The sequence below is a fragment of the Schistocerca serialis genome, chromosome 9, assembly GCF_023864345.2.
Source record: "Schistocerca serialis cubense isolate TAMUIC-IGC-003099 chromosome 9, iqSchSeri2.2, whole genome shotgun sequence".
Lineage (NCBI taxonomy): Eukaryota > Metazoa > Arthropoda > Insecta > Orthoptera > Acrididae > Schistocerca > Schistocerca serialis.
In genome coordinates, this window is record NC_064646.1 from 441,660,575 (window position 1) to 441,676,069 (window position 15,495).

A 15,495-nucleotide genomic window follows, 5' to 3' on the forward strand; every position below is an offset into this window, starting at 1 on the left:
AAGGTTCGCTTGGAAGTTGATAATACTGCAAGTCAACCTCCAACAATTATTGTGTCATCAATTGCTTCATCGTCTTCAGGCAAGAACAGTTCACAGCCGAAACCTCGGCAATCCAGTAAGGGAAGATCATTTCAGAAGTCTTGGTTGATCAAATATACATGGCTAGAATATGAAGCGTCTACCGAAAAAGTTTTTTGCAAAACCTGCAAAGAGGGAGATGCTAAAAATCTATTACAATTTTCTTAAAAAAAAAAAAAATTAAAAAAAATGCATTTACTTCTGTAGGGTTTTCTAACTGGAAAAGGGCTTTGGAAAAATTCTGTCTTCATGAAAATATGTTTATGCATAAAGGTGGGTGTGCTGGAACTAAATTCTATCACTAATTGAAATGTGGCCTCCCAATTGAATGAACAGTTAGATAGTTATATGAAGAAAGCCATTTAGTTCTTGAGACAATTTTTACTACCATGCAATTTCTATGCCGACAAGGACTAGTTATAGGAGTGCACGAAGACGTAAACTCTAATTTTTTTCTACTGTTGGAACTCCAAAAGAATGACATAACTGAGTTTAAAGATTGGTTAGGGCGATAGGGGTGTAAGTGTATGTCCCACGATATTCAAAAAAATGGTTCAAATGGCTCTGAGCACTATGGGACTTAACATCTATGATCATCAGTCTCCTAGAACTTAGAACTACTTAAACCTAACAAACCTAAGGACATCACACAACACCCAGTCATCACGAGGCAGAGAAAATCCCTGACCCCGCCACGATATTCAAAATGAGATCACTGGTCTACTAGGAAAGTCTGCATTGGCTTTACTCAAGAAGACTGAACATTTTTCTATTATGGTTGATGAAGCAAGTGATCCTTCGATTCACAAACAGGTGTCGTACTGTTGATGATTCCTTAATCATCAACGAAGACTTTATTGGCTTATACAAGACCCCCAATACTGAGTCATAAACTCTGTTTAGTATTTTAAAAGACGCTTTTGTTCATCTTGGTTTGTCAATGGATAACTTAAGAGCACAGTGCTATAATGGTGCCTTGAATATGAGAGGTATGCTCAAAGGACTAAAAAAAAAGTTAGTTTTGGATATACAACCAAAAGCACATTATGTGCACTGCAATGCTCATAGTTTAGACTTCACAGTTGTAGACAGTCTCTGCCATCTTATGTCTATGAGGGATATTATGGGTTTAGCCAAGGCCTTAATAAACACTGTAAGAAGGAGGAGGAGGAGGAGGAGGAGGAGGAGGAGATTAGTGTTTAACGTCCCGTCGACAACGAGGTCATTAGAGACGGAGCACAAGCTCTGATTAGGGAAGGATGCGGAAGGAAATTGGCCGTGCCCTTTCAAAGGAACCATCTCAGCACTTGCCTGAAACGATTTAGGGAAATCACAGAAAACCTAAATCAGGATGGCCGGAGACAGGATTGAACCATCGGCCTCCTGAATGCGAGTCCAGTGTGCTAACCACTACACCACCTCGCTTGGTAAACACTGTAAGGGAATGCAACAAAAGGATGGGACTTTTCAGAAGCATACACTGTGAGAGCGCCAACGACCAAGCTCGTCTAGCACCCCTTTGCCCGACTTGATGGACTAAGTGAGCTTCTAGTATCTTGTTGTTGTTGTTGTTGTCTTCAGTCCAGAGACTGGTTTGATGCAGCTCTCCATGCTATTCTATCCTGTGCAAGCTTCTTCATTTCCAAGTAACAACTGCACCCTACATCCTTCTGAATCTGCTTAGTGTATTCATCTCTTGGTCTCCCTCTACGATTTTTACCCTCCAAGCTGCCCTCCAATACTAAATTGGTGATCCCTTGATGCCTTAGAACATGACCTACCAACTGATCCCTTCTTCTAGATAAGTTGTGCCACAAGTTCCTCTTCTCCTCAATTCTATTCAGTACCTCATCATTAGTTGCGTGATCCACCTACCTAATCTTCAACATTCTTTAGTAGCATCACATTTCAAAAGCTTCTAGTCTCTTCTCATCTTTATTGCCCACGTTTCACATCCATATATGGTGACACTCCATACAAATACTTTGAGAAAAGTACACAGACACTTAAATCTATAATCGATGTTAACAAATATCTATTCTTCAGAAACCTTTTCTTGCCATTGCCAGTCTACATTTTATATCCTCTCTACTTCTACAATCATCAGTTATTTTGCTCCCCAAATAGCAGAACTCGTCTACAACTTCAAGTGTCTCTAATTCACTCAGCATCACCTGATTTAGTTAGACTACATTGCATTAGCCTCGTTTTGCTTTTGTTGATGTTCATCTTATAGCCTCCTTTCAAGACACTGTCCAGTCTGTTGAACTCCTTTGATGTCTCTGACAGAATTACAATGTCATTGGTAAACCTCAAATTTTCATTTCTTCTCCATGGATTTAAAATCCTACTCCAAATTTCTCTTTTGTTTCCTTCACCGTTTGCTCAATGTATAGATTGAATAATATCGGGGATAGGCTACAACTCTGTCTCACTCCTTTCTTAACCACTGCTTTCCTTGTGTGCCCCTTGGCTCTTATAACTGCCATCTGGTTTCAGTACAAATTGTAAATAGTCTTTCACTCCCCGTATTTGACCCCTGCCACCTTCAGAATTTGAAAGAGAGTATTCCAGTTAACACTGTCAAAAGCTTTCTCCAAGTCCACAAATACTAGAAACATAGTTTTCACTTCCTTAATCTAACTTCTTAGACAAGTTGTAGGGTCAATATTGCCTCACGTGTCCCAATATTTCTGTGGAATCCATCTGATCTTCCCAAGGTCGGCTTCTACCAGTTTTTCCATTGGTCTGTAAAGAATTCATGTCAGTTTTTTGCAGCAGTAACTTATAAAACTGATAGTTCAGTAATTTTTTTCTTCTGGTAATGATGTCCTCCTGAGTAGTCCCCACCCAGTGGTCCAAATGGGGGACTATTTTATCTCCAGAATATTTTTCCCAGGAGGACACCATCATTGTTTAACGATACAGTAAAGCTGCATGCTCTTGGGAAAATTTACGGCTGTAGTTTCCCCTTGTTTTCAACCATTCGCAGTACCAGCCAGCAAGGCCATTTTGGTTAATGTTACAAGGCCAGATCAGTCAGTCATCCAGACTGTTGCCCCTGCAACTGCTGAAAAGGTTGCTGCTGTCTGGCCTCTCAACAGACACCCCTCCCTTGTGGTTGCACCTACAGTATGGCTATCTGTATCGCTGAGGCACACATACACTCCCCCCCCCCCCCCCCCCCCCCAACGGCAAGGTCCATGTCCATGGTCCAGTGTTGCTGATCCAAAAAAAGTAAATGAGGGCTCGATTTGTATATTTCAGCTTTTTCAGAGCTATATATTCATTGCTCTGTAATAGTCTATAACCATGATTATTACTGTAAATTACATTAGCTTTTTACGAAAATACTGTGCGTGTTTATGTTTTGTTTCTTTTTTCAAAGTCAAAAAATGTGTCAGACTTGTTGAGTTTCTCAAAGTGTCTAGTTATCGAGAGTCCAGCTTTCAGGGTGCTCTAAAATTTAGATAGCAATATACCCTTATATTGCAGCGGGTAAAAAATTTTAGGTGTAGATCTAAGGTAGCAGTCCACACACATAAAACAGGTGCAACAATCATACAGAAGTGTGATACCATGTAAATGAAGCACAAATGTCAACATGCCTATGAAGGATAAAGCAGGTACTAATTATCAACAAGTATGCCATGGTCTAGATTACTTGCCAAAATTGACAGTCCACAAATTCCAACTATAATTAAGCACACCATCCTGTAAGATGTTCCTACAACAGTCTAAGAATGGTCAACTCCTCATGGTCAGGGTTCACAGTCATGTAGAATATTTTAAGGGACATCATATTCACCATTGACTGTAGAAATTATTTATTTCACAATTGCAGCTTCGGCCTTTGGGCTGTTTTCAAGTGGTGCTGCAAAAGACTGTGCTTCAGAACATGTAATATTTTAAAATCATCTGACATGTATACATGTCATTGCCAAAAATAATCCTTTCACACTAGAAACACAGTAGCATTAGATTTCAAAACTAAGGCCAGTGTCCATCATCCCTCAAAGTTTGTAGCATTATCAAGGAATCACATTGTACATATAATATCTTTGTAAACTCAAGCTCACACTCTCTGTATGTTTATATTTTTGTCATTTCACTGTCATTGTAATCCATGCACCACATTAGCTACATGAACACTGTACTTTGGTGCACATAGTGCATATTGCTTTTACTTTCATGTTAGGTGTTTGCAGTTGTTGCATTAGATACATGGTGTTAGCTCAAATGATGTGTGGAACCATGAGTATATTTATACCTCCATATGTCTCCAACTTCAGACTGTCAGGAACAATGTTCCAGCATGTCACAACTTAATGTCGCAGAGTGAGCTTCAACACCTTACAGTGCTTGACAATGACTATATGTCAAAAAATCACAATAAATATAAATTTTTTACAGCCAAATGCAGGATGTCTACATTCAATAAATCTTTTTTGATATTGCAGTTGCTACCATAGAGCAAAACAGACATTTCTTTCTATTTTTTTTTCAGAACTAGTGATTTGACATTGAGCTGCAGTAGCTATACTTTTATGTTATATGAATCATTCTGTACTGACCAGCCAACAGCCACATTATATAATCACTGTGCAGAAAAATTATTTCATCTTAAATACACAGATTTATATGAGGTGCAGCCACTGATGTCACACAACTTTAGGGAAAGTGTTTGCTTGATGCTTCAGTTTAGTGATGAGAAGTCATGGGTTCAATACATCCCTGCAATGGAATCGCCAAGTTCAGAAAAATGCTTCTACTTTAGGTATTAAAGTGTGGCTGACTTGTAAGATTTGTTTCATCTTCATCGCAGATAAAATAAATGCGATATCTTCAGTGAAAGTGTCATGGAAGAGAAATACTATACACAAAGAAGGACGAATGAAGACCGAAAAAAAGATTTTCCACAATGCAGTTTTCATAACAGATGGAAAGCATCACAGTAATGGATGTACTAAACATGTGACAGATTCCTGTAACCACCTTGTCGGTATGCCACATTTCCAATACTTTTGTGATACATACTACCTAACCAATAACAAAATTCTCATGATGTTAACATGTTGCACCAAGAGAATGCTGTCACTCTGACAGTCTAAGCACAAAGTATGTGTTGGTGCATCAGTAACAATACCACTACAAAGTTAGAACATTCTGCCCCACTGAGAAATAGGAATTAGCATTTGTACCTCTGAATGTCTTCTGGAGGCACACCTCGAATGGCTGCGTAACACTCGAGGTGCTCTCTGACAGTAATATTCTTCCACTGAGCATCATGTTGAGGGCAGTAACCCATCAGCTGAAAGGCTTCTGCAATATTTGATGTGATGTTATGTCCTCCAATCTGGACCTGAAAATAAATACATTTATTGCAAGAAGACTGTTAACAAATAATTCTCAACCAATAACAAAACAGTAATCTAGATTTTTTTCGTTCATAACAACTGCTTCTTAGTTTCACAACAGAATAAATAATAACTATCTTGAAAGAAGCAAAGCTCTAGGTATACTTTTATCTAATATCATTCTGTTTTCTGTTATTTACAGCTACAACAAATAATGTTCTTTCACTGACTTCCTTTGTTTCTGCTCTTAGTCTGCCAAGGTACCAGGATTAAAAACATAGGACTACTTTCCTTACATTACATTCTGTGTTTTATGACATTCGGAGCTGAAGCTATCTATGGCTGGTTAGAACTTTCAAACTGATATAACACACTGATTTTAAGGTGAGTACGAAGAATTACACAAGAACAGACATTACTATCTATGACTAATCTATGATGTCATTGGTCAAAGCCGACGGGTTGTATCCCCTGCTTCACTAGACCCAATTACTTTAATGTACAATGAAAGCGCTTATCCCGAATACAGAACTGTATTATTATCTATGCCTTGAAGTGAAGACATTACTATCTATGACTAATGTATGACGTCATTGGTCAAAGCCGACGGGTTGTATCCCCTGCTTCACTAGATCCGAAATTTGCTGAACCAAACAAATTAAAAATTACACTAGCATTTGACAACATCGACTGAATAATAAAGGGAGAAGTTCTACTTACCGTATTTACTCGAATTTAAGCCGCACTTTTTTCCGGATTTTGCAATCCAAAAAACCGCTTGCGGCTTGGAATCGAGTGCAAAGCAAGTGAAAGTTCAGAAAAAATGTTGGTAGGTGCCGCCACAACTAACTCCTGCCATCGAATATATGTCCGGTTACACAGGCATGCTTTGTAGGCACAAAGATAAATACTGGCGCCAAAACCTCTGCGTCAGTAAATAAATTTAAAAAAAGGTGGAAACGAGGTTTTTTTCTCCGCCCCGAGTTTCGACCACTGCATTTTCATACATTATCCAACGAAGTAAATACAAATTCCGTATTGTTCATCTTCGAATGTAGCAGAATTTCAATATACTACGAAAATCCGACTGGCAAGACTGTTTGGGATGCTTGTCAATATGGCTAACTCTACATTCTGAATTTTTTCCTGCCTGTGAGAAGAGACGGTTGCTAATATGAACCTGATGTAATGTGAATCACATGCAGTATTCCCTTCACCATAAGAATAATACGAATATAAACATTGTGCCATGTATTCTTTCGTGTTTGCTGCTATCTCATTTAAATCCTGTCTGCCTAATAAACTACGAAACTAGAGTGACACAACAGTAAACACGGAAGAATATATGTATCGTGTCATGTTTATATTCATATGCCTAATAGTGATACAGTCAGAAATGAAGCACGGCAACTGACTAGATTTTTAAATCTAAGATGACTAATTTCTGTGCAGAATTTGATGTACTAAAGAAGCGGCCGCAAAGATTTTCAAACGGAGAAAAATTTTCGCCTAACTCTCGTTCAGCACATGTTCTATCATACGCAGTCTATTATTTGGTTCTTGTTGAACATTATCAAAGAAAGCAGCAGTGTAAGTAACAACAAATAGGAGTCTCTTGCCATTGTTTCGCTAGTGAGACGATTCCTCTCTTTGTTTTTTAATTGTAAGCAGCAGTAGCGCGCACAAAAGCAAGCCATGCCGCGAGCGGCGACAGGCCATAAACACGCACTATCAGAATGTGACAAACAATGCATGACACAGTACAGTAATGCATTTTCAGCTTAGAGTGACGTAAACACCTACAACAAAGAAAACGGCACTTATAAGATCAAAGCAAAATAAGCAATCGATTCAAACCAGACGAAGCACGTGAAAAAGGAAGTGTACCCGTATAAATACAGACGGAGCGCCTGACGCATAGCAATGGCTACCTGGTAAAGCTTAACTGCTAAGCTTACGACTCGAACCAAACTACTGTAGCTGTATCGTCATTCATTCGACCTAAATTGTATCTCATATTACAATGGACCGACTTGTTTCGATTTGGAGGCGAGGCCTAAAACTTTTCTCTTCCCTTGAATTTCGAGTCTCAAATTTCAGGTGCGGCTTGGATTCGGGAATTTTTTTTTTCCTTTATTTCGAATCTCATTTTTCAGGTGCGGCTTAGATTCGAGTGCGGCTTAGATTCGAGTGCGGCTTAGATTCGAGTGCGGCTTAGATTCGAGTAAATCCGGTAATTATGTTGGAAAGAAGAATGTAAACAAGATCTTTCAGCTTACTGCATCAAAATGTAAACAAATATATGACTACAATGCAACCTTAGGGACTTTTTGTGCTTCCTTGAACAATATGCAAAAAAAGTAAACTTAAGAAACACATTAACACATATCTCCCACGTGTCTGTACTGAACTATTATTATGAGCTGAGTAACGTATCTCTACATGAGCAGACTACTCTTTGCTTCACTGCATTTTAGTTTTCTACATCTTTCATTGTCTTTCCCGTCCATTTTTCACTGCCCCCTCCCACTTCCATTACTTACAATGCACTTAGCTTACTCACTCTTCACAATGTTTTAGTAGTAATCCCCATCTTGTGTATTACCCTGTCTTCCACCTTTAAGCTCTCAGGTTTTCAAATCTTGTCCAATGAAGTCCCCAAAAATTAGTCTTCTCTTCTCACCCCATACGGTAAGCCTCCACTGACACATGGTTCTGGGTGACTTTCCCAAAATCTACCCCTTTTCCTAGACCTCTCCAGTCCTTTTCCTTCACCCTTCTTCTGTCCCCTTCAGCCCTTCTGGCTGAAGAAGGAGCAACTGGCTCAGAAATCTCGACAATTACAACAGTCTTTTACGTGTGTGCTCTGCCGCCACTTGGTGAGTAGATTTTTTATCTATCCAATAAAATAATTTCATGAATAATTGATTGTTTTTGTTCTTGTGTCGATTGAGAATTTCAGCAACTGATCAAGCAGTACACCTCTGAAATGCTTCAATCTCTTCCTTTAATCCATCCCGATGGGGATCCCAAAGACTCTAGCAGTACTCAAGTATCTTTTGGAAGAATCTCTTAGCTGAAGTTGGAGTCTTAAAAAGCAAGTGAGAGAATGGGCTCAGGCAGATGACAGTTTCACTGATAGAGTGGGCTGGCACGACAAGTGGAAAAAGAGGTATGGAGTGCCTCAACTAGATGTATGTGAAAAAACACTCTGGCAACTTTGATACTACATCAAAATTGTTTGTAAAGTTTTAAAAAATCATAACTGAAGAAAATTAATCTAATGAACATATTTCCACTTGTGACAAAACTGGTTTAAATTTCAAGTTGCTGGCAAAAACACTTGCTTCTTGTGAAAGAAAAAGTGCTCATGGGCATAAAAAAGTCATGGCAGCCTCAGGAACCCACAAACTAGAACAGGTCACGATTGGGAAGTCTGCCAACCCAACAGCATTTAAGAATGAAACCCAGTCAGATCTTCTGGTAGTCTACATGCAACAAAATAATGCCTGGATGAGTCAGAAAATCTTCAAGAATTGGTTTTTGAACTCTTTTGTAGAGCAGTGCAAAAAGTTTTTTAAAAGAAAGTGACTGCCATGCAAAGATGTTTTAACAATGGATAATGCATTCCCAAATCCAAATACAGAAGAACTGCAGTTTGACAGGATCCACACTTTGTTTCTTTCATCAAACATTACCAGGTTGATTCAGCCAATGGATCAGGGCATTCTGAAATATCTGAAGAAAAAGTGTCGGTGATTACCATCACATTCAGAAGGCAATGAAAGTATTGTATGAGCTTTAAAGAAAGTGGCTGTGAAGGAAGTTGTTTATTGGATCAGTAAGTCTTGAAGTGAGACAAAGTCAGATACAGTTTCTATCTCATGGAGGAAAATTCTACAGGAAAGTAGGCCTAAAACAAAACTGAATATTTTGACGAAGAGGATGATCATCCATTGTGTAATTTAATCAGAACATTGTCAGCCTGTGAAAAGGCAGAAAATGTGGAAATAACTGACTAGTTAAATCCAGGCAAACAATCAGAAGACACACAGTCTTCTACAATTGATGTGGTTAACACCCCAACACAGTACAAAGGTGATGAGGGCGAGATTTTACTAGTAATGAGGACACCATGCAATTTGTGGAACAACAGCCCGAGGCAACACCAACTAACATTCTGCTCTTCACACAGTGGCATGACGTTGTCATGAGGAAATATTACAGCTCCACCAAACACAAGGCACAGAAATTTTTTTTCATAAAGTAAACTGTAACCAGGCTCGACTTAAAACATTTATTCTGACAATGTAAATACCTATACAAAACATTTGTTTTGATAAATTTCATATTTTGATGCTTGTATTCTTTTCATCATAATTTTATTTCCTTTTTGTCACGTAAATTTATATATTCCAAGTTTTCAGTAGCTCGAGATGGTCCCAATCCTGTTCACCGCAAACTATCAAGACTCTCCTGTATCGACACCAGTCCTATCACACTTCCCCGGAGAATTCCTGAAGATACTTTTATCTCAAATAAATAATGAATTCAAATTGGGAGGAGCATACCACAGAAGAGATGAAGCACTTAAACCAATGTAGAAAAAGGAGTACAACTTCAAACGGCCAAGACTGTTACTGTACAGTATTTATTGTGATGACCGGTTCCAGAAAACTACATTGCCATCATCAAATCTGTAAAGCACAGACCCAACATATTAAAGCACTCTGGGATCAGGTGTAAAGGGGCACAATACAATTTTACATAAACATGGACTATACCATGGCACATAACATACCATCTGCTGTATATTTTTCACTGAATCTTGAGCAAATGCATACTATGCCATGTCATATCATAGAATGATACTTCATGAACATGAGAACAATAGTATATCAGCAAGACAACTATTACATACAACAATGTACATATCGCTCTGATTATACAAGCTTATGTTTGTATATTAGCAGAATGAAGACTGAGATTCTCAAGCAAATATTACAGATGTTACAACCACCCACCAGTTGCACAGCTACAAACAAAAGTACATTGTGTTCTATGTCGTATAAAGGCAAACCAATGATCCAAGGAGGTTACACTGAAAACATACAATAAATAATCGAGATCAGAGTATGTTATACTTATTAAGTATAATAATTTTAAATTAATTTGTATCAAACTTAAAACCACCTTAAAAAACCATAACAGGAAGCAATAGATCTTCAATATATAATTTAATACTGAAGAAGTGAAGCCAGTCATATGGAATGTTTGTATTATAATAACAAGTACCAAAAAAAATATACACGTCATAATATGCAGGCAGCATAAAACCTCGACAACCATACACAGGTGTTCGATACCTCATTGTAGTTAAGCAAATATGAAGGAACTACAAAAGGGATATCAAGTGTTCCATTTGTAACTACCACAAACACATCATTAAAATTACAGCAACCATACAATGAAACTGCTTAGCTGGCTTTTTACAACTCACAATATTTATGCTATCAACATGCAGCTCAATGTTGAGGTACTAGCATGGTGCTGGAGGCCATGGTGTGAATGATATGGATTACAAGATTACAGAAATAAATACCATAATCCTGAAACTTGCTATGTAATACAATTTAAAAAATGCTATATAATATAACCAGTTATTCTACGCATAAAAACCATGAATAAGTCATTATGGTCTTAACATCTACATAAATGTGGCTATGCAGCTTACTGTACACAATTCAAACTCTTTTAAGCTATTAACTTGTAGCTCGAGGTTTAGGGACTATCATAGTGATAAAAGTCTAAGTGTAAAATAGGAATTGACAGGGATAAATGGAATGAATAGTATAGTCACAAAAATTGTCATGTTTTAATGTTTATTACTTCCATACATTTTGTTGTTGGTGTTGCACTCTGCATTCCGAAGATGGGTTTGATGCAGCTCTCCATGGTACTCTAACCTGTGCAAACCTCTTCATCTCTGAGTAACTACTGCAACCTAAATCCTTCTAAATCTGTTTAATGTATTCATCTCTTGGTCTCCACCTATGATTTTTACTCCACACTCCACTCCCCCTGCCCTCCATGCTTCCCTCCAGTACTATGTCAGTAATCTCTTGACGTCTCAGAATGTGTCCTACCAACCAATCCCTTCTTCTGGTCATGTTGTGCCACAAATTTCTTTTCTCCCCCATTTCTATTCAGTACCTCCTCTTACTTATGTGAGCTACCTGTCTAATCTTCAGTATTCTTCTGTAGAATTACATTTCAAAAGCGTCTATTCTCTTTTTGTCTCAACTGTTTATCATCCATGTTTCCTTCCATACATTGCTAAACTCCATACAAATACTCCCAGAAAAGACTTCCTGGCACTTAAATCTATACTCTATGTCAACAAATTTCTCTTTGAAAACATCTTTCTTGCCATTGCCAGTCTACATTTTATGTTCTCTATACTTTGATCATCACCAGCTATTTTGCTGACCAAATATCAAAACTCATCTACTACTTTACGTCTCTCATTTCCAAATCTAATTCCCTCAGTATGACCTAATTTAATTTGACTGCATTCTACTATCCTCATTTGCTTTTGTTGATGTTCATCATCTATCCCTCTTTCAACGCACTGTCCATTCTGTTCAACTGTTCTTCCAAGTCCTTTGCTGTCCATGACAGAATTACAATGTCATTGGCAAACTTCAAAGATTTTACTTCTTATTCCTGGATTTGAATACCTATTCCAAATTATTCTTTTGTTTCTTTTACTCCTTGCTCAATATACAGGTTGAATAATGTCAGGGACAGGCTACAACCTTGTCCCAGTAGCTTCTCCCTTTCGCTCTGTGTGTTTTATCCCTGCCCCCTTCAGAATTTGAAAGAGAGTATTCTTGTCAGTGTCGCCAAAAGCTTCTCTAAGTCTACAAATGCTATAAATGTAGGTTTGCCTTTCTTAATCTATCTCCTGTAAGAAGTCATAGGGTCAATATTGCCTTGCATGTTCCTAAATTACTCCAGAATCCAAACTGATCTTCCCTGAGATCAGCTTCTATCAGTTTTTCCATTCTTCTGTAAAGATTTCATGCTAGTATTCTGCAGTGAGGACTTATTAAACTTATAGTGCGGTAATTTTCACACCTGTCAGCATCTGATTTCTTAGGAATTGCAATTATTATACTCTTCTTGAAGTGCGAGGGTATTGCGCCTGACTCATACATCTTGCTCACCAGATGTATGAGTTTTGTCATGGATGGCTCTCACAATGCTATCAGTTGTTCTAATGGAATTTTGTCTATTCCCAGGACCTTGTTTTGACTCAGTTTTTCAGTGTTCTGTCAAATTCTTCATGCAGTATCATATCTCCCATCTCATCTTCATTTACATCCTCTAAGATTTCCATAATATTGCTCTCATGTACATCTCCCTTGCATACACCCTCTATATCCTCCTTCCACCTTGTTGCTTTCCCTTCTTTGCTTAGGACTGTTTTCCATCTGAGCTCTTGATATTCATACAAGTAGTTCTCTTTTCTCTAAAGATCTCTCTAATTTTCTTGTAGGCAGCATCTATATTTCCCATAGTGATATTTGCTTCTAACCACATTTTATAAATTAATAAATGTAACAAAAACAAAATGCAACCAGAAATGTCACAACCTAATAGTATGTCACACAAAGTCTATGTGTTATGTGACATAAGTGCATAAAATAATGTCCAAGACAAAAGCATTACAATGAAATGTAATTAAAAAGAATTACACCAGACATGTTTCGCTTTTATTTACAAAGCATCTTTTGTGGCACTGGTGTTTCTTTACATAGTCTGCACCTTCCCCTCTCGCTAGCAGTGGTTGATGTTGACAGGCTTTATTTTACATCTGCAGTTTTTGGAATTTCCTGCACCGCACTATTTATAATTGACTTTCTTAGCTGTTTTTCATTCATCACTGCTACAGTGTTTTCATGAACTATCAGTTTAATAAGTCACAGCTGCAAAATACTAACGCGAATTCTTTACAAACGAATGGAAAAACTGGTAGAAGCGGACCTCGGGGAAGATCAGTTTGGATTCCGTAGAAATGTTGGAACACGTGAGGCAATACTAACCTTATGACTTATCTTAGAAGAAAGATTAAGAAAAGGCAAACCTACGTTTCTAGCATTTGTAGACTTAGAGAAAGCTTTTGACAACGTTAACTGGAATACTCTCTTTCAAATTCTGAAGGTGGCAGGGGTAAAATACAGGGAGCGAAAGGCTATTTACAATTTGTACAGAAACCAGATGGCAGTTATAAGAGTCGAGGGGCATGAAAGGGAAGCAGTGGTTGGGAAAGGAGTGAGACAGGGTTGTAGCATCTCCCCGATGTTATTCAATATGTATATTGAGCAAGCAGTAAAGGAAACAAAAGAAAAATTCGGAGTAGGTATTAAAATCCATGGAGAAGAAATAAAAACTTTGAGGTTCGCCGATGACATTGTAATTCTGTCAGAGACAGCAAAGGACTTGGAAGAGCAGTTGAACGGAATGGACAGTGTCTTGAAAGGAGGATATAAGATGAACATCAACAAAAGCAAAACGAGAATAATGGAATGTAGTCAAATTAAATCGGGTGACGCTGAGGGGATTAGTTTAGGAAATGAGACACTTAAAGTAGTAAAGGAGTTTTGCTATTTAGGTAGTAAAATAACTGATGATGGTCGAAGTAGAGAGGATATAAAATGTAGACTGACAATGGCAAGGAAATCGTTTCTGAAGAAGAGAAATTAGTTAACATCGAGTATAGATTTAAGTGTCAGGAAGTCGTTTCTGAAAGTATTTGTATGGAGTGTAGCCATGTATGGAAGTGAAACGTGGACAATAACCAGTTTGGACAAGAAGAGAATAGAAGCTTTTGAAATGTGGTGCTATAGAAGAATGCTGAAGATAAGGTGGGTAGATCACGTAACTAATGAGGAGGTATTGAATAGGATTGGGGAGAAGAGAAGTTTGTGGCACAACTTGACTAGAAGAAGGGATCGGTTGGTAGGACATGTTTTGAGGCATCAAGGGATCACAAATTTAGCATTAGAGGGCAGCGTGGAGGGTAAAAATCGTAGAGGGAGACCAAGAGATGAATACACTAAGCAGATTCAGAAGGATGTAGGTTGCAGTAGGTACTGGGAGATGAAGAAGCTTGCACAGGATAGAGTAGCATGGAGAGCTGCATCAAACCAGTCTCAGGACTGAAGACCACAACAACAACAACAACAACAACAACAACAACAGTGTTTTCAATTATAAATAGTGCAGCACAATTATAAATAGTGCGGTGCAGGAAATAACGCAATATGACAAAAACTGCTCATGTAATATGAAGCCCATCGACGCCAACCACTGCTAGCGAGAGGGGAAGGTGCAGACTATGTAAAGAAACACCAATGCCACAGAAGATGCTTTGTAAATAAAAGCAAAATGCGTCTGATGTAATTCTTTTTAATTACACTGCAGTCAGCTCAAGACAGATAACCTATAATAACAGATGTTAACAGCTGCTGCAAAAAATGGCCATACAAACAAATGCTTTACAATGAATATCATCAAAGCAAAAGGAAAACAACATCTTTCCAATGTATGACCAAATGGGAATCAATCTTGAAGAACAAGGAGACCTGAACTGTAATGAAATTATAGAAGCACATTGTCTGGAAGGGAAATATTGTGATTTGTTTATGAAATTTTTATTTTTCAGCTTTCCATACAGATTTTTGAGTAAATCCTGAGGATAGCCATTAGCTACAGCAATATGTTTTAATGTTGAAAATTCTTGTTTACACTTTTGACAGCCATTAGTAAACTTAACATTCTCTATAACATTGTATTAAAATAAGCCATCTTGTAATGCAATGGATAACGAGCAGAAGCATTAATAATCATATCAGTATTCATTGGTTCCCAAAATATGCTGAAGATATGCTAACCATTCTGTTTCTTAATAGTGATTTCCAAATAATTTATCGCATTATCTTTTTCTGTTTCTAATGTAAACTACACATTCTGTTAAAAGTTTTTTATAATTGGT

General features: G+C 37.8%; 1 protein-coding gene across 1 annotated transcript in view; it reads right to left on the reverse strand.

The window, feature by feature from the left end:
- The window catches only part of LOC126418602 (cholesterol transporter ABCA5-like), a 346,051-nt gene that overhangs the window by 25,366 nt on the left and 305,190 nt on the right, over positions 1-15,495 (reverse strand). The window contains exon 28 of the mRNA XM_050085434.1: positions 5,280-5,440. Coding sequence (XP_049941391.1) covers positions 5,280-5,440 — 161 coding nt within the window. The remainder of the gene's footprint in view (positions 1-5,279; positions 5,441-15,495) is intronic.